Here is a 27,064-nt window from a genome sequence, read left to right as displayed (position 1 = left end):
ACACCCACCAGCAAGTTTCGTATCCTGAGAGTAAAGAAGACTGTGGCACTGTTACAAATACTGCTTTCTAGATTTCCCACCAAAACGACAACAACGAAAAACCTTTATTATAAGGGCAAATGGTTAAAATACAATCAATATGTCTACTTCACAAAGAACAAAAGAAAGGGGCAACCATTCCAAAACATAATAGAATACTTATGGAGAAGTCGCTGAACACCATGGTATGCTTCAGCAATCCCTGAACAGAGAGACTGCCTAATTCCCTAAGAGTGCCAACTACCACTTTCAAACCCCTGTGGAAAGTCATTCTATTATAGAAGGGTCGAAGCAGGACTTCTACCTATCTACCCTCGAAAATGTTCAGCTCACTCAGAACCCAAAATAACCCCAAAGCTCTGAATACCCATCTATACAGATATCAGAAATACTGCATACATCTATAGAGTTTCAACTGCCAGGTAAATTCGCTATAATTTGAGGCAATATTTTCTTGACATAGAAAAACTTTTCTTCATGTTATTTCTTATTTAAAAAACAACCCAGCATGACCTTAATGAAATAAGGTCTACAACTCTAAACATCTGAATATTATAAAATCTAATTTGGTACTTGTCAGACAAAACATGGGGGGAAAAAGGGAAAGCTTCACCGTGTTAAGTCAAAAAGACTAGTGTGGTTAAAAGTTCTATATCATCAGTCATAAATCATCAAGAAGATCAAAACTCCTATCAATATCTATTATAATGAGAGAAGGTTTCCTAGGACAAAAAATTTTCTTCAGCTGTTCCTCTGGCCCAATCAGATATTTTTAAATCTTCATAATAAACACGGTTGGAAAAACCCAACAATCAAACACTTAGGATAAGTAAGTTTAAATTATATCCTGCAATGAACAGCAGTTTAATATTCTTTTGTAGCTATATACTTTGGCTCTGTAGTAAAAGAAATTCTGGTTATCATTATTCTATTAACTACTCCATCTGTTCTTTATACACATACCAGGATTTCATGGCAAAAGAGATCAAGAAACACCACCAAGATTAGAAAAATTGGTAACAGCTTTTTAAACATTCATGAGGTTCTTTGACCTATAAAGACTCTTCCAGCTAAGGACGGCCATATTAAGAATAAATCATTACTTGTAAGAGATACATATGCTCTCATACAAGTTCCCTAGATGAACATTAGCATGGCCACCTGGCCTTATGTAGCTCTGCTTTTGAAGAAATCCAGTCACTTCAGAGGAAGGAATATAAATATGGTAATCTTACAGGGGATAAGAGAGAAAGGTAAAAGGGGCTTTTATTTTTGCCTTTAATTCTATGGTCTGTGTCTGCTAGGCTTATGCCTCTTCCACACGAAGGAGGAAAAGATGTTTCCCTTTTTCCTTTTTTTTTAAATAAATGCAAAAAAAAAAAAAAAAGGGAAGTCTAAAAGACAGTAAGGGGAACTGTCCTATTTCGTAAGGATAAATCAGGAGAATGGCCATCTCCTATCCCTGTAATATATAAAAAGCAGAGGCTAGGAATCAGTGAGTTGCATTTTTGGTCCCTGTTTTATCACTATTTGTATGATGTTAGCCAAATGACTTAACATTTCCAAACTTCAGTTTCCTTGTTGTCACACAAGACGTTAGGACTAGGGAATCTACAATAGTTAAAGGCATGTCTGTGCACAGTTATGTTCTTTTTCTCTTTGTCCAGAGGAACACTTCTGTTACTTTCGGGGATTTAATAAATCAACCAGGCGAAAAGCCCTTTATCCTCTACCAACTTCCAGGTGTTAGGGGCCATGTTCCCTGTGAAGTGGAGAAAATCAAGTCAATAAGAGGTGAGAAATCACAATGGGAGAGAGAACCAATATGGTCTTCCTGTCCAACTCACCTCTTCCTAGTCACGTAGGCCAATAAAGCTCTTATACTTCAGTCAGTGTAAGCTTGGTGTCCAGGACCAACAACAAAAAGGAATGGACACTCTTCCAAATGAGTGTATTTATCAGCTTAGTCAATAACTAATCATCACCCTTCTCTTTAGGTGAGCTGGCATTGTCCAACAACCATTCCTCTCCTGCACCAAGACCACATTTCTAGTGTTTTAATCATTCAGATTGGCAGAGGCAAAAGCCTCAGAAGTGAGGCTTTTCTTGGGCATCAACAGTATTCACTTCTGTGGCCCCCAGGTCTAGGTAAACCCCATCATCTAGGCCTCTGTTCTTGATCTCATTAAAATCACCTGGGAAGCTTTGGAAAAAAAAAAAGTCCAAGTTCCTGTCTCTATCCTCATTCTAATTTAATTGGTTTGGGATGAATTCAAGGCATGGATATATTAAAAAAAAAAAAAATCCTCAGGAGATTCATATATATAGCCAGGATTGATAATCATGATCCAAGCCTTTATAACTACATCAAAAACAGAGCTTGAATGTAACTCCAATAGTATTACTCCACTGATTAAATCCTTCAGTAGCACTCCAGCATATTCTGGATAATCTCAAACAGGCCCTTTAATAAGAACCTGAAAAGCCCTTTCCTCCCCAGTGCTTTCCTTAACTTCTACTTACTCATTCAAGACCCTGCCCTCCACTTCCTCTGAATAACCTGCACTAACCTGCACTACTCCTCCCTCACAGGCTGAACACTGCTAATACTGCAGAACTAGACTTCTACCTCTGCCAGAAGGAGTAACTGGGACTTAACTAGCCCTTCCACCATAATCAGCTAGAAAACTGGAGAACATATATGAAACAAACGTTTTCAGACATCGTCTAACAGGCAATACAAGACTTTGAACATTGAGAGAAAGGAAAAGGAGCCTGGAGGTACTTTCTAGACTGTGGTATAGGGACAGGGGACACAGCAGATGCAACAGACTCCTAGAGCAGAGCTGAAATTTGCAGGGCAGAGAATAGCAAAGGAGGAAACTAAGTGTACAGAAAGACCTTCAGAAATCTGCGAGGGTTGCCTGGAGATGTTGCTGAATTATTAAGCCACACATGTGTGAGTGAAATGCCACAGGACCAGACAAAGAATGACAAAGAGCTACGAGCTGAACAATTCTAGGAGCTTGGGTGGGGCTGGGAGACCTTCGCTTTTCAACCAACCAGAACAGAGAGCCCATTTAGGAGAGATCCCAGAAAAGTGATACCTCAATAGCAGCACAGAATTAACCCTAGAATAAAAGTTACTTTAGACCCACCTTAAAGGACTTAAAAACAAGCGCTAGAGGGATCAAACGGTCCTCCAATGGAATGACTATAAAAGACACCCAGACTTTCATAGCCTACGGCTTCTCTAACTCCTGTCTGCTGGAACTGGCCCTGGGAACCGCAGGGCAGCCTCCCCAGCATGGGATGTAAGGGCCTTCGTCTAAAACAGGGCAGATGCTTGAACAGGAAGTCCCTTCTACGTATTTGCAAAGACATCTAGAAAAAATATATTCTCTTCTTTAAGTCACATGGTATTAACTCTTAGAGGAATGCCTATCTTAGCCTCGGAGGTTAGGCGTGATTCTTCCTGAATGTGTAGGTGGGGTGGAATGTGGAGAATCGTAGATCAAAAACTGACTTCTAACACTCAGCAGGCAGTCTGGACTTGCAGACTGAGAATCAAGGGACCCAGGTCTAGTCTGAATCTTACCATGGTTGAGAGACCTCACACCAATCATACAATACCTTCAGGCGAGAGTGACCTCCTTCCCTGGCCTTCTCTACCAGTTCACCCAAATATCTCCCTGGGGTCTGGCTCCATCTAGCTTCCAGGCATGTTAGTGGCACGAGTACGTAAGGGCAGATGACTCCACAGCAGCGCAAGCTGGTATTACCCTTCACAGCTCGATGGCGGCAAACACCAGGATTTTTGAAGATAAAATGTATTAAATCAAATAAAGTGCTTACCTGAACTATTAAAGTGGTACTGATGTCCGTAATAATGCATATTGGAGGAAAAAATGCCTAAATGAAGGAAACAAACATTTTAATTGTAGCCCTAAGGACTCCCCCACCCCAGCTTTATTGAGGTCTGACTGACAAATAAAAAACCGCATGTACTCAGGTTGTGTAACATGAATTCTTAAAAAGTATATCTCATGATGATGTGATATACACACACATATGAAATGATTACAACAATCAAGTTAATACCCTATTACCTTACATAGTTACCATATTGTGCATGTGTAAACATAAGATCTACTCTCAGTAAATTTCAAGTATGCAAGACCATATTATTAACTGTAGTCACTATACTGTACATTAGACCCCCATAATTTATTCATCTTATAACTAGAAATGTGTAGCCTTTGACCAACATCTTCCCATTTCTCCCATGTCCCCGGCCCCTGGAAACCACTGTTGTACCCTCTGATTCTAGAGCTCACCTTTTTTAGATTCCACATATAAGTGCGATCATTTAGTATTTGTCTTTCTCTGACTTATTTCACTTAGCATGATGTCTTCTGGGTTCATCCATTTTGTCACAAACGATAGGATTTCTTTCATTTTTATAGCTGAGTAAGTCCATCATACACACACACACACACACACTCTCTCTCTCTCTCTCCACATCTTCTTTATCCATTTATCCGATGGACATTCACCCTCTCTTGGCTATTCTGAATAATGCTGTAATGAACCTGGGAGTGCGAATCTCTCTTTGAGACACTGATTTCATTTCCCTTTGAATATATACTCAGAAGTAGGACTGCTATACCATAAGGTAGTTCTAAGTCTTTGAGGAACCTCCATACTGTGTCCCACAATGGCTGTGCCAATTTACATTCTCACCAACAGTACACAAGGGTTTCCTTTTCTCCAAATCCTCACCAATGCTTATTTCCTGTCTTTCTGATAGCAGCCGTCCTAACACTTCCCTACTTCAATCTGTATTACAAAGCCATAGTAATCAAAACTGTATGGTCCTGGCATAAGAACAGACACATCAACCAATGGAACAAAACAGCCATAAGTAACTGATAATCCTTCCAACAGTTAGGAGGTTCTTTATAACAAAGCCAAGTCATTTCAAATGATTTCTAAACAACTGTTAAAATAAACTCCCTTTTGTTTGGGGCTAGCCCTATAGGGAACAGAATGTGGGGAACCTTGAAACTCTTCAATCCTTTCTGCAGTTCCTGAGAGGTTTCTGTTGACCTAAGAGGGTCTTTGCCTTCCGAGGTACTGAGCTTGGGCTTTGAGGCCCCGTCCCAGTAGAGATGCTCTGGATATCCAGAGGACTTGCCCCCAACAAGACTGTTAGAGGAGCCGTGGTTCTTACTCTTCTTCCTCTGTCCCTAGAAGGGCAGTACGACCGACCGTCAGTTCAGCCCTGCTGAAGGGACAGACAGTGGGTGCAAGAGGCACACCTCAGCGTAATGCTGCTTTTCTCCAGGAGCTGTCAGAAAACAGCTTCATGCACTTGGCTCTTTTCCACAGGCTTCCTGTGGTGCCTCAATTCTCAGGTCACTCTAGAACTTTCTCAGGCTGCCCCGGAAAAAAAAAAAAAAGGCAGAGAGATTTCAGGCTATTTGTAAATAGCACTGAGTGTTTGTTTCAATTTTTCATGTCCAATTTTCTATTGGATTACTTTGAAAACGACACGATGTAAAAAGTAAGTCTCCATAGAAGGTAGGCAAGGTTTTAAGAAGGAAAGCTGAGAGTGTACGTGGTATAATTGTGGGGGAAATCCTCTTTAAAATCAAAATACTCCCCTAAATTCCATAAAACGTCTGCAGAAGGCTTTACAAACCACTTCAACTTCAGACACACATAGAAAATGAAAGAAAACATTAAACTCCCAAGAATCATTTCCTTTCCTTTATTCGTACTGAGAGCATTTGGGCAACAAAGCTCGTTACTAGATTTCCATAATTAAGTTGTATCAAAAATATAATGGAACTGGACATTTTCAATAAATGCAGTTCCCGCTGCCTCCTCCAAGCACACACATTGAAAACACAGTAATAAGCAAATGTAGGAAAATGGGAATGTGTTTAGATGCAACACAGCCTGTAAAAATGATCTGAAAGTGAACACAACCCACTAATAAAGACGGCAGCACAGTGCCTGGAAAGCTTTCTAATATCATGAATATTATATAGTTCTCAAGAATACCAGTCATCGGCACAAACTGTGAAAACAAATTATTTATGGTTCAAGGAAAGGTAAAATAGTCTCAGAAGATTTCCCATGAATAAAAGATGAAATATTGGAACTCATATGGTCTATAAAACAAGTGTTTGCAAAATAGTTTTCCTATAAGTCAAAGCCGGTATAGCATTTTAAATTAAGAGGGCTAAAAAATTCATATATTTCTTTCTTTTTTTTTTTTTAAAGATTTTATTTATTTATTCATGAGAGAGAGAGAGAGAAGCAGAGGGAGAAGCAGGCTCCTAAGGAGCAGGGAGCCCGATGTGGGACTCGATCCCAGGACCCTGGGATCATGACCTGAGCTGAAGGCAGACGCTTAACCATCTGAGCCACCCAGGTGCCCAAAATTCATATATTTCTAAATAAAATAAAGTATTTTCATTGAGCATCAATTTGACAGGGAAAAAAGCCAAACAAAACAAAACAACCAACAACAAAACTTTTAAAAGCAGGAGACATGCTTCAAGCAATAGGAGACTTGCTCTGGCCATGCATGAAGATTCATCTTGCCTGCCGAGAACCTAACGGTCATTCTGACTTCTTTCAAATACTGGCCTTGCACTTCAGTACAGATTTGTTTTTCTTTTTTAACTCTGCCTTGCACATATATTAATTCGTGGAATACTACAGAAGAATGCATCATTTTAAACCCACTTTAGTTCTCTGTATTTTCAAGAAAATCACGGTTTTCTGTGAGTGCCATTACTGCTGAAGGTAAACATACTGCTATTTGTCTCTTAAGAAAGCTTCAGGTTTACAATTTGGGTTTGCTGCCTTTTCCCTGGAGCAGTGTGAGGAACTGCACCAGCTGTTTTGCCTCTTGGTTTAAAAAGAGCCTATTAGGGAATTCCTAAGCGGAACCACAGGGAAACCTGGGGTTGCCTCTGTTTCCATTAAAATTAAGATGAACTTCCAGCCTGTTGTCGGGCCAAAGGTGTTTTGTTCTGTACCTGCACATTTTTTCATGATTTTCTGCAGAGGCCCGTGAGTGTACATTAGTCCAACAAGAATCCCGGCCAGATGCCCAGCGAAGGAAGTCCTAGGAGAGAAGGAGACCCTTTGTGAGTATATTTGTTCTGCCTCTGAGTAGATACATTCTGTCTTCTCATTAGTCCGGGGCATGTCAATTTGTCACAGTCTGCAGGCTTTGTTCCGTATCACGTCCTTTATGCTGTGCGGCATTTAACGCCGTCCAAAGAACGTTTCCTACCTTAAAAAAAAAAGGTACAATGAATAACAACCACCACGTGTTTAAGATGCAGTATCCTTCCTTGGCCAAGAGAAGTGGGCTGGCTCCTTCCAGAGCAATGGAAGCGTTTGGTCAAGACAACGCATACTGTTTCTTCCAGTTTTTCTCTGTGGCTCTTATCTTAAAACATAAATGAAACCAGTTTTCTCTGAATTACATCTTGAACTTTCCAGCCACTGTGAGGCCCACTAGCTATCTGTGTAGTAGAGCAGATTGCTGCATTTTTATTCACCGCTGACCAGTGAGGCAAAGAGCAGGAGAAACCCAGCAGAGGAGAGAGACTAGAATGTCCACACCCATCCCCCTGAAGTTGTCTTCGTAGGTACCTTTCGGTCACTCAGCAAAAAGAAACAAAACTGTAAACTTCTAGCTTGAAAGATGAGTTAGGGCATTAAATTGGCTCCATTCCTCTTAAAGTAGCATCTAAGCTTGGCAACTCAAGCTTATAAATTCAAGGCAAGCCCCAGCTAAGTCTTTGTTGAATGAGTAAAAGAATAAATGAAAGAAAATCATCTCGCCGTCTCCCTGCCCCCAGCTCTTGCTCTCAGTGCATCCCACACGGCCATCAGCTGTTCTAGAACAGTGGGGATGTCATGTCACCACCAACCGGGGACACTCTGACCCGTCTGCTTACAGTCGTGGCCTCTGGGCACTTGGCCTTGCTCATCCCTCCCCTCCACCCTCATAGCCCACTAAGCCCATCTCCTCGGCCCACTGCCAGACCCCCATGTGCTCACAGGTGACCACAAGGCTGAGCTGAATGGCAGGCACCCCTATCACAAAGATCATGTCCCTCTTTCCTTCCACCTTCCCCCAGTCATTGCCTCTGCATTTCCCATAGCCTGTATTCGGCCTGCTGGGTCGTGACGCATTTACACGCTGGCATGTCCGTCTCTCTCTTACAAATTCCCTGAGGGCAGCAATGATGTCTTCTTACTCATCTGTTATGCTACATTAGGAGCTAAAAGCAAAAACAAAAAAGGTCAAGTGCATGAATACTTCCACAGCTTGGGGAAATGACCCTCACTCCAGAAGTGGGGGCAACCGAAAGTTATTAAGGAGCTGATGTAAGCTCCAGGAGTACAGTGAATTTTGCGGTTTTCACTCATGTGTTGCACACTCCTCGGGCTATGCCTGGCACAGGACAGACACTCGAATGTGGGTTAAATGAGTGATCCGAGTGTCCCAGGACCAGAAGGCAAGCTAAACCCATTACATCTTCAACTCAGAGCACACACGGAGCCACGGCAGTGATGGAGCTCGGGGGCTGATGTTCTGCCCCCTCACCCCCACCCGCCCTGCCAGGAGACCTAGAATCAGAGCCAACACACTTCCCCTCTCCCTGCGGCAAAGACCCTGGAGAAGCACAAGCAAGACAGCCACGAGTCATTCTCCCTGTCATGGAGCTACCAAAAAGACCTGTTGGCTTCCAGGAAAAGAACAGACAATGGAACACTTAGAGAAAAGACGAGAGGCAGCCTTCTATGGACAGGAAGGCACTGCTGTTCATTCCATCAGCCAATTCAAACCCACTGTTGCTCAAACAAGCTCTTGCAAACGTCCACACACACGGCAAGTGACAGTACGTGTGCTTGCATGCATATGCACATACAAGCTTCATGCACACGGTCATTCCTTCAAGAGAGCTATTACTTTCATCACATAGATTTACCTCAAAGTATGTGTAAACTGATAATAAAAACATGGGATCAGATGCTTGGGCTCCCATTTTTCAGGGAAGAATAGCATGAACTATGCTTTTCTTTAGCTTTTCCAAAAAAAATAAAATTGTGCTTATTTTACTCTATTTTTAGGCTACATAAAACTCTTCAAATAGTGCTAGGAATGGCAAAGAAAGTGGTAGTTTGAGGGATAGAAAGAAGCCAGAATCAATTTTTTAAAAATAGTAACCTCGATTTAACTGAAAAGAACAAAACGGCATCAACATTTTTAAACTTTTTAAACCAATCTTTATGGTGAATCATATAGACATAAAATAACATGGGAGAAAATTTCAATTTAAAACCCCAACCTATTAAACAATCAGTCCTGAGCCTCATTTACAATTTAGAGTACAATACAGTGAAATGAATTTCTTATCTCTCTAAATGAGTTTGCAGAAGTTTGAGTTAGAATCTAATTGTCCTAATATAATTGCGAATAACCAGGGATGGAAAGCTGGCTGGCCAGAGACCAGACTACATTATCACCCAAATTCCAAATTTTCACAAAAGCCCCATCTCAAAACCCTAGCTGTCCTTATCCCTACATTTAAGCTCTATACGGGTGTTTTTCTTTTAAAATAAGAAGAGATTATGATCTGATCAACTCAAACTGAGAATTTCCCAACATGACACACAAAAAAAGGGAGATGCCGCCAACGAAGAAGGAAATCCAGGCCCATTTTAAGAGGCATATCAACGTTCTCCATACCTTTGTTAAGCATTTGACAAACCACCTCCTGGGCCCTCGAAGAGACACCTGTGTCCTGAGAGAGGAAATGGAACTGGAGACTGTCTCCTTCCCAGCAGGACAGGGAGCCCCCGTCCCAGCGCTAGGATGCTTCATCCCTGCCTGGGGGTGCTGCGGAGCCACAAGGAGGCCCCTGCCTGGGCTTTGGAGGAAGACCGTTAACAGCTTCAGAAGCAGATTGTCTTATTATGATCATCACTCTACACATAAAGCAGACGTTTTGATGTTTGTGCTGTCCGAGGAGGCCCATGGTTGAGTTATAACCTAATTGTTTGGCGGTCTGGGACAGCCCACTGCTGTCCTCCAAGTGTGCACGCTGCTCTGTTCGGAGTTACACCCACGGGCTGATCCCCATGCGTCAGGTTCTCAGCAACATGGCTTTCTCTGGACCTGACTGGGTCTTACACCGGGACTGAGGATTTGGTGACGGCCTGCCACCCTCCATCCTAATTCAAAGTAATCCTCAGGGACAGCACCACCATATTCAACCCTATACCCATGACCTTACTTGTGCGGTAAACAGCCTGACACTAGCACTCAACAAGTAACTACTGAAGGAGTGGAGAGGTGGAATTAAAATTACATATAAAATGCACATTTCTAGCATACATTACAGTGTATTATAAAAACACAAGTTATGCAAGGTCACCCATTAATAGTTGTTTTAGTATCAAATCTCATCAGGAGAGAGAGTGATTGAACACAACACCCTCCCCATCCCGCATACCTGGACAATGTGTTACACAAAACATGCTCTCCATTAACAAAACAGCAGGACTAAACCTAGGATTACATCCCAAAAGTGGTCACTTAGAAGCTTTATTTCTTCTGATAGCTCAATACTAACTCCTTTCAGAAATCCTAAGAGCTATAATCAAACCCTTACTGTGATTTGTAAGACACTTCGCGGCCATGTACAGTCATATAGGTTGTGCACTGCACGGATGGACTACAGGGAGAAGAAATATCATTTGTCTGGGGTCTCAAGAGTGCTGCAGAGATCCTATATTCAAATTCAGGTCACCATTTCTCAACTTCGGGGCAGGTACCAATGTAATTTCATTTCAGTAGGGGACAATTTCTTGATCCAGTAGTTCTTAAGCTTGCTCAGGTTCTAAGCCCCTTTAAGTGTCTGATGAAAGCCACGAATCCTGTCTGCAGAAAAATTACATGCACAAAATATGTCACCTATAATTCTAAGATGTTCATGGATGGCTTGAATTCCAGACCCTTGCCTGAAGTGAAAATCATTCATCACAAACACAGGAATTCCAAACCTCAGTGCCAAGTTTAAGTACTTATACACTCAGTTGGAAAAACATCTTGTTTGTCCTCAAATCCTAAGACAGAGGCAGCCATTTTGTTTAGATGGTTATTAATGAGCCCAATCTGTCTGAGGCACCACTGCTCTGTAATAGCGTAACTTACTCCTGGATTCAATTTCCTTCCTGCGAAAGTCTGCCTGTTAGTCATTCTTCCAGTTCAAGTCTGAGGGTAAAAAATTCTGCCATTCTCTGTATGTCTGAAAAGGTCTTTATTTCAGTCTCCTACTCGAATGATAGGCATAGGATCAACGGCTCCAGCTAAGAAATGTAAGCTGCACAGTCCTTCATCTGTCTTTTCTCTGGGCTTTTAAGATTTTCTATTTATTTTGGGTACACTGTCATTATGCCACAGTCACTCCGGTTGTAGATTTATTTTATTTACCCTCCTTGAGATTCGCCATGCTTTTTCCATCTGAGGTCTCATGTTTTTCTACAACTCTGAAAAATCTTTAGCCATTATTTTTTGTTCTCTGGACCTCCAGAGATGTAGCACGGACACAGAATGGGGGCTCAATTCGTGTTTGTAGGGGAAAAAAAAAAAAAAAACTAAAAGAAAAAAAATGGAAAGTTAAAATCAAACCAATGCTGGTACACATTACTTGTAAGGGACAGGGATGGTAGAAAAGTAATTCTGAAGCAAAACTAAGATGAAGATATTATAGATATTATTGTGTGTTACATGTCAAATATATTTCAATAAGGCTGGAAAGAAGATGATTGTGGATTTCAGTTATGCAAACTATATGCAGATATTATTAACACCAGTACAGAGTGTTCTTTCCTATCATGCCGGCATAAACTGCTCCCTCACTCCTTTCAGAGGCGACTTGGAAGGTTGAGCTAAGTGGTTATGCAAAATGTTCCTGCTCCCATGTGCCACTGTTAAAGAATCAAAAGCTAAAGCTATGATTGAAAGCTGTGACAAGCTATAAAGGTCCTCCTCTGCTAAATGGCAAATTCCTTCCACAGCTGAAGAAGCTTCCATCTCAGGCATAGCTCAGAAAGCAGAAAATGTATGACTCTGAGACATAATCTCATGGTGTATGCAGAGCAAACGACCTCATTAAGGACAGAGCTTGATGGAGACACAATGTTAGACAAGGCAAGAGAACAAGGTAAGGGAGGAGGCAGTCAGCTAGGAGTGGTCTATCATATCATATGTCCCATAATTTCCTCCTGCAAAAGCAGTTAATACCAGGCAGGGACTGCACTGATCAGAAGTTCTGCATTGTTTGGGGATCTTAATAAATGGTCTTAATAAACTGGCATTACAACAAGAAGATGTGGCAAGAAGTTTTCAGACTTTGAACAGTCATGCCACTAGGAAAGACCTTGATAGGATTGCTTCTTCCCAACATAAACTGTTCTTAAATTGTCTAGTTTCTGTCCTGGATGCTTTCTCCAACCACTATGCCACTGTGTGTCTTTGGCAATGGCAATGTGGGAGACACTTGGTCTATATGTTCTTTCTCTTTACCACATTCCCTGGCACACCCCCCTCCTGCCACCTTGGGCTGCAGAAGTAAAAACTATCCCCCTTCCAATATTATATTCCCTCTCAAGGGAGGCATTGCAATATTGGCCATGCAACCTCTAATATCCATGTTGATTTATTAAACATGGCACCAACCTCCAGCCTAGGGCTGGGAGCTGACCACTGACATTTACTTGAGTCCCAGACAAACACGATCTGGAGAAAAACAAGGGTATTGCAAAGGGAGAAAAAGCCTCTTCTACAAAAGAGCCTCCAAGAGAATAGACGATGCCTAGCCATTCCTTCGTTCTCAATTCCATGCCCCTCAGTCTGGCAGCAAGAGAATTTCATGAGCTGGTTCAAGAAGGTAGCATTCATTCATTCATCAAATATTTACTGACTGGTTACTGCATAAATAAGACAAACATGGTCACTGCCTCATGGAGCTTACAAGCTGGTGGGAGCATGTGTGTGCGCATGCACACACACACACACACACACACACTCTCTCTCTCTCTCTCTCTTTCCCTAACTGCAAATTGTGCTAAGTATAAGGAAGTGAGTCTACTTTTCCTAGAGTGGTCTGGGATGGCTCCTTAAATGACATTTAAAGTGACATCCATATGGGACGCCTAGGTGGCTCAGTCGGTTAAGCGTCTGCCTTCGGCTCAGGTCATGATCTCAGGGTCCTGGGATCGAGCCCCGCATTGGGCTCCCTGCTCATCAAGGAGTCTGCTTCTCCTTCTCCCTCTGCTCCTCCCCCCTGCCGTGCTCGCTCGCTCTCTCTCAAATAAATAAATAAAATTAAAAAGAAAAAGAAAGTGACACCCATAGCATTTGGAGCTTGCATGCTCCAAGGTGGCGGGGTGGGGGGGGGGTTCCTGCAGGGAAAAGCTGTGACGCTGGGAAGAACCTGGTATCTTTCAGGTGACTGGAGCATCGTGAGGTAGCATAAGGACATCCTACGGCCTGAGATGAATTTGGAAATATGGGCAAGAGCCAGATCCTATAGGCCTACGTGCATGGGGAAGAATTCAGGTTGTTTCCTAAGTACAGTGGGAGGCCGTAGAAGAATTTTAAATGGGAGAATTTTTAAAAGTGCTCTATTCCGTCCGCGGGGAGAGCAGACTCTAGAGAGGCAAGAATGGCCAGTGGAACAGACCAGTAAGCAGGCTAATGTAGCTCAGATGGAGAGTGATGGCAGCTGAAAGGAGGTGGGCACAGCAGAGGGGGAGAGAAGTGAGTGGGGCGGAGTGTATTCTGGCAGCAGAGAGAAGAGAACTTGCAGAAGGACTCCATGTGGGGGGTGTGGGAAAGGGAGAAATCTAGGCCCCTGGCTTGTGCAACAAGATGGACAGTGGAACCCATTACTGGGATGGGGGAGACTGGGAAGAGGAGAGGACCGGGTGCAGAGAATTCAAGGCTCGGTATTGATGTGTTTATGGAGAGATACCTGCAAGACAACTAAGTAAAGGCACCTAGTATCATATTCAGTAGGTAGCTGGGTACTAAGTTAGAAACTGAGGGGAAGGATGGTTCAAAATATTGCTCTCATATCTCACTTTATTGGATTTCTGGACTATCTGTATACACTATATCTTTATGTATATAACATAAAACACATTATACACATACAAATATACATATACCTAAAAAATAAGATTACTTTAAAAAAAAATAAAAAAATAAAAAAAATAAGATTACTTTTTAAAAGATTTTTTTTAAGTTTATTCATTTGACAGAGAGAGAGAGCACAAGCAGGGTGAGTGATAGGCAGAGAGAGAGGGAGAAGCAGGCTTCCCGTTGAGCAGGGAGCCCGACACAGGGCTCGATCCCAGGACCCCGGGATCATGGCCCGAGCTGAAGGCAGAAGCTTAACCCACTGAGCCACCCAGGAGCCCCTAAAAATAAGATTTAAAGGAAATACATTAAAACAGCAACAGATAATGTGTGTGTGTGGCAGGGGAGTAACATCCCCCTATTTTCCAAACTTCTTATAATACTGTTTTAATGACTACATAATTATTTTTCAAATATAAAGGGCACAGAAATTGGGCAAGGCCCTCATTTAAAAAACAGTATTACTCTCATCAGTGTGGTGGATAAATCTAAATATTTTTGTTGTTGTTAGGGTAAATCGTGAAGAATGCTTTCCCCCATTTGGCACCGGCAAGTGTTTTTAAATAGCACTCCAGATGAAATCTGTAGTTCGGCAGTATTACTAGGTTTCTTAAGAGTCTGTTGTGGTTACTCAGATTTTCAAAACAAAATGAAAGGTGTGCCAAATAAATTGAAAGCAACAGGTAAGTTTTATTCTACACGCGAAATAAATGAGCAACCATCCCCTCCCCAACACACACACACTTAATTGGGGCACGGACGTGAAAGAGTCAATGCAATTCCAGAAGGGAGGCTTGTGTTCCTTTCCCTGCCAGACACTTCACATGACCAGACACATCCTAGACCTCCCTGCCCCTCATTTCCCATATTCACTGTTCAGTAGCTATCACGTGCCAAAAGTCTCTCCGTCTGCTCTGCACCATCCCACACACACCCCAGCCCCTCGGGTAATCCAGGCAAGTGTCTGAGAACACAGAACTGGAGTTAGACTGGGACTGAATCCTGGGTCTGACACAGCTTCAGGACCAATGTGCACCTTCCCTGGCTCTCCCAGAGGCCACCACCTTAGCTCAGGCCTCTCCCTGGCTCAGTCCCCCGTGCCCTGCTCCAGCCCCGTTCAGGTTCACCGCTGTGACAAGCATTCTCTCTAACAAGCAAGCCTCCTCCCAATCCATAAGCCTCTTGGTAGCTCCCCAGTGTTCCTAGAATAAAATGCAAGCGAGGCTTATTGCATCTTCCATGTGCCTCTGTCTGCCTCCTAGGCTCCACTCTCTACTGCCAGCCCCCAGCCCTACTGCACGCCAAGCTTGAGCCATTGCTTTCGCCCTTCTTGACTTGGTTAGTAATATTCCCTTTGCCCTCCACTTCACCCAGCTAAGCCCTAGCAAAACGGCCTCCCTAATCACACTCCTGGCCAGTGCGTTCCCGCAGGACAGGGTAGGGCTGCTCCTCTGGCTCCTGCAAAGTATCCTCTGCATTTGCCTAGCATCCAGGCCTTTCCTTGTCTGCTGATTTATCTGCTGTTGCCCTGCTGCATAATCTAATGGCTCTCAACCCTATCACAGCCAATGCCCCCTTAAGCCCCAACAGTTTGTAATGCTCCCTCTGTTTTCTTGAAATGGAATTTACAAACAAACACATACTTTTTAAAACACAGACACATACACAAACACAATCTCAACTCAACATAATGCCCTGGCTGTAATATAAGGAAAAAATTTCACAAGTGATACAACGAAATAATAGGAACGATTTTACACATACCACCACCAGAAGACACAGAAAATGGTCCTTTGCTGGCCCCGATGTACAGAATCTGCATGAAGGTGAGAATAATAAATGCAGGCAGATACAGATGGGCTTTCTGTGACTCAAAGACCATATGCAGGGTTCCATCAGTGACATGATTTTATGTGAGGGAAAATAACTTTTGATTCCAAAAAGAGCGAAGTATAATTTTCCCTTAAGTTACATTTACAATTCAATTTACAATTTTCCTGGAAAAAGTCATTGTATATTAAATCCATGCCAAGAAAAACAAAAAACAAAAAAAACAGAACACAAATCTTGTGTTTATATGAAAAGCACAATTAGGTTTCAGGCTTGGATAATCATAAACAGCTTGTTCACCTACATAAATGTTCTCTCGACAGATGTGGGGGCAGGGGAGTTACGTAGGATCATTTTTGTAGGGGACTGTCCCGCACGGTGTAGGGCAGTTAGGACCTCTGGCCCCTCCGTACCAAATGCCCCAATGATTAGCACCCCCACTAATCATTATGATAAGAAAACACAACCCAGCAAATTTCCAAACTCCTTCCTGGGGTCTAAGCCACCTATCCCAGTGGAAAACCACGGGCTTAGCACACAGTAAATGCTTATTAAATGTTTGTTGAATTGATGACCTTTACTCATTAGGCCTCAAAAATATTTCTTTCCAAAGTACTTCCCATGTGACTACACTATGCACAGATTCCAAGGATTCCAAGTAAATCTACAACATATTGAACTGATATGCAAGAAAACTTCCCACCGACTGAAAGGCACATGGGGAGTTAGAATATTTGAAAGAGGCCATGATCACTTCCACATTGCACTGTGGTAGAGTGAATGCAACTTGGCACGTGAAAAATGCTCTGCCATCTGCTATTACTATAGACAAAAATATTTCTGGATACCACATGAATGATTATTTGCACATCACCTCCAGAAAGTAAATATAAAACGAAAGAGAAGTTGGATTGTTTATAGCCTGATTTTAACATGTGCTACTGTTATGAAGCAAATAGATGTTCCTGTGAGCTCAGCCTTATGGAGGGGTTTGCAGAAGCAGCGTGGATACCTGAGAATCCCGTGGCCCTTCGCTAGCAGGGCTCTCAGACTGCAGGAAGAGACTGGCATAAGTGACCTCGACTAACAGGGGTCATCACAGGGACACACAAGGAAGAAAGGGCGGCAGGGAATGATCTCAACTGTGAACCATGGAAATGACTTTTACACGTTCTTTCTAGCCACCGTAACACAAGTAGATGGGCTGCCCTTGCCAGCAGGGAGTCTAGATCCACTGTTTCTCAGCCTTGGCTGGACATGAGAATCTCTTAAAGAGGTTTTAGAAGTTACAGCTCCTTGGACTCCACCCTCAGAAATTCTTCAAAACTGCTCTAGAAGTAGGACCCTGACGTCATTTTGTTTGGTTATTTTCTGGTTTTGTTAATTCCCTAGGCGATGTTAATGTGTTGAGGTCTCCTGATCTTAAGCCAAAGTTCAAATTCTAATGGTGAGAGTACAGCTGCCATAACAGGCCAATAAGAAAAACATTTTGAGTATCGGCAACACTCTCTACCCTGCAAATTACCCCATAGAAGTGACATCTGTTTCCCTTCTTGGTAAGTTGGTCGTAATATAGTCTGCTGTAATGCTGCAAGAGAGTAAGTATAACTTCGGAAATTCATGCAAGGAAGCATGTGAGCTGACTTCAAAAGATCTGCAAGTTCTTCGGACTTATAAAAACCTGGTAATTCAGCGAGTGTACCCACATATCCAAGAAAGTCATATATACACGGCCAAAGATGACAACAGTAAAGAGTTAAGGTAATCCCCAGATCCGTAGATCCAACACAAAGACTGGGACACAAAACTGGATCCTAAAGTTAGCCTACAATTTCAGAAAAATCAAACTCTACTTGTGGTTAAATCTGGACTGAATCAAAATTCTGAGTCTGGATGCCCCACCTCCTGTCTGACTCAGAGACCTGGGCGTGCCACTGCTATCCCAGATGGCTCCCACAGCAGCTCTGCTGGGATGCCTAGAAGGTACGGGAGCACGGTCCCACCGGCGACACAGTTCTGAAAACAGCCTAGGAGAGGAGACTGTGTATGCGATGTAAGCTGCTAGGCTGAACATCTGTGGAAGCCGTGAGACCCATATGAGCTCATCTGAGAGCACTACCACAGTCAAAGAAACAGTCCCCCCTCCAACGGAGGTCCAAGGCGGGTAGATACCCCTCATCTCTCTTCCTCGCAGCTCGTCCACAGGCAGGGGGCCTCTACTTGGCCAGTGAGATACACCTTGCATTGAATCTTGAGAATCTAGTGACGAGAAGCCAGTGAAGCAGCGTCCAGGGTCCATCTAGTTCTCTCAGGTGTTTCCAGCCCAGTGCTTCAGTATTCTCAGCAATTCTAGAAAACGACAGCCTTCCAATTAGTCCTTTTGTGGTTAAGTGTGCCGGAGCTGATTTCTAATGTGTTCAGCCAAGAATCCCAACTGGTAGGTTCCAGGTACATAAATGGAAGCTGAGGAGATATGCTGCTCTATTTTCTCTAGAAGTGCCACTCACCCTAAGATGATGCAAGACAGGAGCCTGTGGTCAACTCTGCCACCATGTGGGAGAGCTTCTGCATGTGAAGAATGAAGTTGTGGTAGACAGATTCTAAGATGGGCCCTGATGATCCTTGATTCCTGGTATTCAAACCTTTTACAATCCTCTCTTCCTGCACATGGGTGGGACCTGTGACTTTCTCCAAAACAGCATACAGAATGCCACTTCCACTACTGTGTTACGTAAGATTATAACTTCTACCTAACTAGCAGACTTTTTTTGCTGACTTTAATGAAGGAAACTTCCATACTCTGAGCTAACCTATGGAGAGATTCCAGTGGCAAGGGACTGAGGTTGCCCCTGGCTGACGGGTGACAGCAAAGCTCTTAATCCAACAACCCACAAGGAACTATGTTCTTTGATCAACCACATAGCTTGATCCTTCCCAGGTGAAGCCTTCAGATGAGACCTTAGTGCCGGCTGACACCTTTGTTGCAGTCTTGTGAGAAATCGGGCAGCCAGAGACCCAGATAAACCATTCCCAGCCTCCTGCCCCACAAACACCATGAGATAAAAAGTGTGTTCTCTTAAGTCACTACACTTAGCATTTATTACAGAGCAATAAATAACTAACACAGAAGCCAACACAGGAAGAGACAAAATCCTGATGCCCTTGCTTGCACACCCAAATTCCATCATATCTCATGTCTCTAAAACACTGACCTGCAGCACTGGAAATTTTAGTTATGTAAGCCAACAGAGGTCCTTTCCTTTGATCAAGTTAGTTTGAGCCAGGCTTCTTTGACCTATAACTAGAAGAATCGCAACGAAAGTGTCCAAAGATGACAGAGGCAATGTAGAACCAACAGATCTCAAAGTCTGAAGGGGAATTCTGTGATACACTATCTCATTTCCAGTGTAAGCTAAGACTCCAGGTGGAATGGGGGACTTGATGATCCTAATAACAGAGTCAAAAGAATGTCACCACACTGAAGAATTATTAACCCAGACGTTCATGTCACTGAACTAATTCTCAGAACCTACACCCTTATATTAGATACAGCTCCGTTCCTCATGTGCAGGAGATAATAATAATGACATTGAAAGGATTAATAGAGAAAATACATATAAAAGTATTCCATATAATGCCTGACATACTGTAGGTATCAAGCAAAATGGGAGAAAAAAATTCAAACATCTCACTTTTTTAACTGAGAAACGCTATTTGCTATTTCTATGAAGGAGCTCTTTGAAATTCATAGATATTTTATTCAGTAAGTTGTTAGCACATACTTCCAAGGGGGTTGTGGGACTCACATAGCTCTGGAAGACTTTATATGCTCGGACTAGCTTCAGTTATTCTTCCCGTAGCCACACAAGACAACTTAGGGGCACTGAAGTGGGGGTAGCTCTTTCGAGGAGCCAGACACTGAGCTCAGGGCTTTCCCCAAGGTATCTTTTTAATTCTCCCAGAAAGTCCATTAGACAGGTACTATTATTGGTCCCATTTCACAGATGATGAACTGAGATTTAGAGAAGTAAAACCAAGGGCCAAGGTTATGAAGTGGAGAGCCAGGAGAAAGTGGGAGTGGCAGTCAATAAATGTGTGCAGAAAGGCGGTCTCAAGAATGGATCCATCCCCAGGATGCCCTCGCTGATGAATACACCTTCTGCTCGACGTTGCCTTAGACACCGTACATCTAAGAAAGTTTAACTAGGATGTATAATATGCAATGAGACTCCAAAAGTATGACTAGAAGCCAGATAACTGTTCATGTGATTTAAGTCTAGCGATACTATGGGTCACGTTTTGACCCTCAAGGCACGTCCCCAAAAAATCAAACAATCTACTCTGATTTCTAAGTTGCATTCCTCAATGATCTTTTTCAAAAAAGAGTCTGCACCTTCTTCAAATCTACTGAAAGTTCTATTTCACCAGGTGATTTTAATTTCCTTTACTATTTTCTAAGATCTTTTGCTGCCCATTCCCCATCCAGTCTTCTTTTTACCACTGATCCTGAGCAGGACCTTAAGAAAACTCAACTGAAATTAACATGCAAAAATTTATGAAACCCAGACTTGAGCCATCATTAAAGACGAAGCCCTCTGAGGAAGATCTTGGAATAATACGGAGCACATGCAGAACACCCCTCTCATTAAGCAGGCAGTCTACCTCCACCCGTATCGGGAACAACAGCGCTGATGAATCCTTCCAGACTAAATACGTGGGACGAGTCAGTCTGCGGCACTTGAAATACATTACAAACGATGTGTGTCACAGTGTATAATCAGCGTGCTCGAGAAGCCTGAGAGCAATCACCGGCAGCGTACGCACAGAGACGCTGGAGTGGAATTTATGAATTTTAAATGAATTTCTACTGTTTCTTCCATCAAATCTTTAAAATGACTGCTACAATGCAAAAAGCGTTCAACTTACCGTTCCAAGACAGGTGTTCTCACCATTCCTGTGTCTACTATCTAACCATAACCCTCCATTTTCTGTGGCTATGACTCAGTTGGCTCCCAAGCCCTGCAAATACACCTTAAATCTTTTGCCATGAAACTGATCTAATTCCTAACTCTGAGAATCTCAGAGATTTGATAATTCCTGAACATGAATAATACGATTATGACTAGTACAAAATACTCAACTGAAGAAAACGAAACCAAGTAACACTCATAATGATGACAATGAAGAAAATTGTTCTGCCTTCAGAAAAGCCACAATTCTTTATTGGCAAATACTGTGCATTCCATTCAGCCTTTTCACATAAACAAGGTTGGCTTTGTCACTCCTTAGAAAAAGAAACTGGGGACAGGAAGATCAGGAGAAAAATAAGTTTTGAGTAATGAGTCTATGAGAAATATGGCTAAGATTCATAATAATCTATGACCCCTACTTTTTCACACAATTAGACTTTTGAAGGAGGGGGCTCTTCTAAGCAAACCATCCTCCCTGTCTACTCTATCCTTCCTCATTCAGCAGCTCACAGGAGGGAAACAAAGGGAGAGAGGCTGCCATGAGTCACCATCAAGTTAGATAAACTAGACAAGGCTTGCTTTCAGAAACCTATTTCTCGGGGCACCTGGGTGGCTCAGTCGTTGAGCGTCTGCCTTCGGCTCAGGTCATGATCCCAGGGTCCTGGGATGGAGCCCCGCATCGGGCTCCCTGCTCGGCAGGAAACCTGCTTCTCCGTCTCCCACTCCCCCTGATTGTGTTCCTTCTCTCGCTGTCTCTCTCTCCCTTGTCAAATAAATAAATAAAATCTTAAAAAAAAAAAAAAGAAACCTATTCTCCATATGCACACATGTAGTGTCTATGCCGAAATGACTTTAAGGAATCACCTTAAACCCTGCATTTTCTGTGGGGTTTTTTTTCCCCCCCAAAAAAACCCCAAAACATTAGTAACAGCAAATTTTTATCACTACTACACTGGTTATTAGTAAAAAGATGGATCGGATAGTGTTCATTTTTAATTTATATACTCTATTTGTATATTCAGTACAAAAGAGCATTGCAAGTTTATAAAGTCATTTTTCTGCCGCCCGCGTAAGTACTGAATTATTTAAAACTCATTTGAAAAACACACACACACACCTGACAGTTTTTAAAATACTGTTTGACAACAGCATTTTCAACATCTATAAAAATACGTGCTAGAAAAGCAGATTCTGTACACACTGTCTTTCGTTAACAAGTCCTAAGATATTTTTACCCACCGGTGTATCACACTTCACAAAATCACTTGAGAGAAATGGGGGGAATGTGACCCTTCGTTCAGAATTCAAATCACTCGGTATATATCATCCAGTGAACCTATACCACCCTTAAAGTAAAATTAACTGGTTCATCAAAATCTGCACAATGTCAGTTACACTGGGAAATCCTCCCTCCACAGTTATAGGGTCAGGAGTCCTGGATAAACTGACTCTACAAATGAGCGTTCTCTCGGTAAGAGCTCATCAACTCTATGGCTTTGGATGCAACAGTGATGTAGCGGTTGGAATACATCAGAGAAACTCAAAGACTTAACAAATTATATATTAAATATTCCTTGGATCACAAAATCTCCATGTTCTCGCTCTTAGAAAATCTGGCTTTAATAATACCAGTCCAAAACTTTAATGAAAACACACACACAGAAACCCAGTGATCTCTTAAACCAGGAAAAGATATTTCCCTTCAAACATACGTCCTTCCAGAAGTTGAGCTAGCTTCCTCCACACCAATGCTTCCATTTCCTTTTTCATATCTGCTGTTTCAGCTAATTCTAATTCTCTTAGTCAAACCTGCCACAGGCTTGCCTACTTGATTTGTCTTTTCAAAGACAAGACTCCTCAATGATCAATTCTATCATATTTTCCCTTTTTGGTTTATTAAATTTTGCTTTCATCTTTACCTTCCTCTAACATTTTATTTGTTCCATTCGTAGCTTCTTAAATTGAGGGCTTAAGTTATTCACTCTGTAAACTTTCTTGTTGTATTATAAAAAAAACACTTCAGAATTTGCCACAGCCCCTGGATTTGATATGGAGTGTTCTTAACTGTTCATTCATAAAATTCTTTTTTAAATTTCCTCTTAAATCAGGGAGTTATTTAAATTTCCAAGTGATTAGGATTATTGGGATTGTACATTCCTTTGGCTCATATTTAGTTTTTTAAGTCTTTATTATTACTTTGTGATCACAGAATATGGCCTATGAAATCTCCCTGTTTCCAGAGCTGATTGAAGGTGCCCTGGTAGGCTCATGGACAACGCCCGTCCATCTCATGCAGGCATCTGTAGTCTCCGTGTGGGATGAGGCAGGGCGCTTCATCCATTCTCGCATGGGTGTTGAGCTGCCTTTTCAGTCTTCTGAAGCCTATTTTCCCTTCTCTTGTTTGAATCCTAGACTTTGCCTTCCAGCTCTGTACTCAGATTTTCGATCTGACTTTTCTTTACTACCCATCCTATACTTCTGGACATGGGGCAATTACCTGGCTATTTACACTTTGCCTTTTGTCTTTAATCGGGCCAGCCACCCTACACTCTGGCTTTATTCTACAAACAAATTTACTGAGTAACTGTGATGTGCTAGGCACCATCTCAGACACTGAGGATAAGTTGTGAATGGGATAGACAGATGATATTCTTGCCCTCCTGGAACTTACAGGAGACCAGCAAGTTAAGATTGATGATAGTATGAAGATACTCATGAAAATATTCTACTATATATTTATATCTTAATAACTCCTTTTCTCTACTGTAAATAATACATGTTCACTATAGAGAATTTAGAAAAAAAGATAAAAGAAAAAATGATAAACAATTCCACAACCTTGAATTAAACATTAAGCCTATTCTTACAGGTTTTTTTCTAGTCCTTTCTGTGACTATTCTTTAGGAAAAAAATTGAAATCATATTACGCATAATACATTGCATTCTACTTTCTACCCTTATCTCACGGATTTTCAAATTTAATTCTAATATTTCCAATATTTAATTCCATTAAAATAACCTCTGAACATGCCATTTTAATGGCTGTATAATATTCTATTGCATCATGATTTATTAAATTATTTACCTGTTATTGGACATTTAAGTGGTTTCCAATACTTCATGACAATAAGTATACTTCTATTGATCTTTTTCTGTATTTCTGGTTATTTATAATTTGGGCAGGTTCCTAGATGGACAGTTACTGAATTAAAGGGTATAAACTTTTTATAGCTCTTGATATGGATCATCAGATTACTTTTCAGAAAGTTTGTACCAATATGGAATCCCATCAGAAGTTTATGTATACTCCCATTTCACCGAATCCTCAACAACAGTGATAATTATTTAATCTCATTAATTTAATTAGTAAAATAGCTTATTATTGTAATTTGCCTTTATTTGATTAACAATGTTCATGTCATACAATTATTAGCCACTGATGTTTTTTTCTGTCAACTGTCTGTTGATGAACTTTTTCAATTTGCCTATATTTTTCTTATAGTATTATTCATCACAAAAGTGACCCTCTTTTTCCTAATTTATGCCCTTTTTGCCTTTTATTTTGCCACATAACCTATTAGGATCCAGAAAAAACTGTGTTGCTTTGCCTTCATTTGAGATTATGTTCATTGCATTTATGCTTAGAAATTTTCTCCCAACTCAAGAACTGAAAAACTTCCTTCCCATAGTCTTAGATATTTTTTACGTGTTTTTAAAATAGTCTAAACATAATCTATAAGAAATTTGTTTTGAAGTGTAGTGAGGTAAAGCTCTAACTTTAGTTTCTTCCAAGTAGTTAATTTTTCAAGTACCATTTGCTAAATAACTCTATTTTCCCTACTGATTTTTGATGGTATCTTTATTATGTTTGTAGCCTATTTGGTCCTAAAAAGGTGTAGAAAAAAAAAAAAGTGTGTCTTAGAATCAAAGAACTATGCTGATATAAATAACAGAGGAGACATATGTTGCTAGAAATAAAACTTGTTTATTTGACCTGTGTGTTATAAATGACTACAAAATTAAAATGCTCTCCTCTTGAATTCAGAGGGGAACAATGTTCATTTAAAGAGAGATAAATTAGAATCAAATTATTTTATCTCTCACATAAGCTAATGAGAAGCCAACTTTTAAATGGAAGGAGGCTGCAGCCTGTTCTCAGCTGGTTATCACAGAATAATTGATGCACTAATGATTTCAATTCATAGCACTGACTGCCTTCATTTTGCATAATTTGAACCAAACCTGAATGTAAATGGAAAACAGTCCTCTTGCCTATTTAACTCCCATGACTTTTAACTAAAAATCACTTAAGACTGCAGAAGTGGAAGGAAGAAATTAGCAAATATAAAGAACTTTCTATTTAAAAACATCCCTTCCTATACTGAAAGGGAATTCAGTAAATATATCAGAAATCTCCAGAGATGTGATTTATCAGCTTATTAGTTGAGAGTGAATACTTAATTGTATAACATTTATCTCCAACAGTGACTCCTGAAAAAACAATTCCAAATAGCCCAAAGTGCATTCTAAATACTCCAAAGGGAAACAGATGTGCTTCACAGAGTTCATTATTTTTTTAATGAAAAAATACTAGTAAAATGAAAATCAAGTCAAAATAATTGCTACATTTGGTAATCAACTTCTGGGATTAAAAAATATCCCTTTTCAGTAAGACACATTACACAGAGCTCTTCAATTTAATAAGATGCACTTACTGATATCACCTTTGAGCACAGAATATATAACTTTTCAATTTTTAAAAATACCTTTTTAAAATAACCCCCAGTCATTATTACCTGAGACATCCAACACCGTGAACCCATGTCTTGCACCTGTCACCAAGTCACCAGAATTGATCATTAACAAGTCTAGTTAGTTAAGATTTGGTGGGTGCCACCATCCACACACCCACAGTTACATCACAGCATGATGGCCAATTAGTTTTAACCTGGGTAGTGAGCCTTATTCCAGACAACTCTATGTTCAACTGGAAAACCAGCTGCCTCCTTATTTCTACCTACTGCTCTTCTCCGTTATTCTGAGCCAGCCAATTGGGTAAAGCAGGCCCCAAACAAGGTCTAATTTACAGACAGCAGACAGCTTCTATTCCGGTGCGCTCTGGTTGGGATGGAAATTTCTCATACTCCCCTCTGTGATGACGTATACATTTTAAAATGGAACCACAGCAAGACTGTCCAATTACAGAAAACAATATGGGTTCATACACCTAAATTAAAACTTCCTTAGAAGTCATGTTAGTGGCTAGCTGAACACAGCTTCTGAATCACATGAGGACAAATAAAAGGAAGTTAATGCTTATACACACAGACATTTAGGAATAATATTTTACAACTACTCATTAAAAATTAAAAAAAAAAAAAAAACTATCACAGCCAAGAGAAGCTACTATGGACTGAATTTTGTCTCCACCCAAATTCCTATGTTGAAGCCCTAACTCTCCAAGTGATAGTATTTGGAGATGAGGCCTTTTGGAGGTAGTCAGTTTGGATGAGGTCATGAGGGTGGGGCCCTCATGCTGGCATTGGCACCTTTAGAGGACAAGAGACCAAAGATTAAGCCTGTGTCCCTCTCTTGTTCTCTCTCCCTACCATGTGAGGACACAGTGAGAAGGTAATCATCCACAGGCCAGGAAGAGATTCTGCACCAGAAACTGGTCATGCTAGCATCTTCATCTTGGGTGTCTAGCCTCTAGAACCGTAAGAATATAAATTTCTGTTGTTTAAGCCACCATCTATCTTATCTTGTCATGGCCGTTGACACTGACACAGGGATCTAAGCAGATATGAAGGCTAAATGTTATATGGCATCCCAGATGAGATTCTGGAATGCAAAAAGGACCTTAGGAAAGTATGAATAAAGTACAGACTTTAGTTAATAATGTGTCAATACTAGCTCATTAATTATAAGAAATGTACTATACTAATGTTAAGACGTCAAATGGGTGAAAATGGGTATGGAT

General features: G+C 41.3%; 1 protein-coding gene across 10 annotated transcripts in view; it reads right to left on the bottom strand.

The window, feature by feature from the left end:
* Nucleotides 1-27,064, bottom strand: part of RHBDD1 (rhomboid domain containing 1) — a 683,913-nt gene that overhangs the window by 52,880 nt on the left and 603,969 nt on the right. For 9 of the 10 annotated variants that reach the window (XM_078071380.1, XM_078071381.1, XM_036073952.2 and 6 more), the window contains 2 exons: nt 7,095-7,183; nt 3,895-3,951 (listed from right to left, as the gene is read on the bottom strand). In XM_078071380.1, coding sequence (XP_077927506.1) covers nt 3,895-3,951; nt 7,095-7,183 — 146 coding nt within the window. Of the gene's footprint in view, nt 1-90; nt 1,802-3,894; nt 3,952-7,094; nt 7,184-27,064 lie in introns of those variants that run through there. The other variant, XM_078071384.1, reaches the window with a different exon arrangement.

The sequence above is a fragment of the Halichoerus grypus genome, chromosome 4, assembly GCF_964656455.1.
Source record: "Halichoerus grypus chromosome 4, mHalGry1.hap1.1, whole genome shotgun sequence".
NCBI lineage: Eukaryota > Metazoa > Chordata > Mammalia > Carnivora > Phocidae > Halichoerus > Halichoerus grypus.
The sequence above is the reverse complement of the archived record's forward strand: the minus strand, read 5'-3'. Positions and strand labels throughout refer to the sequence as shown.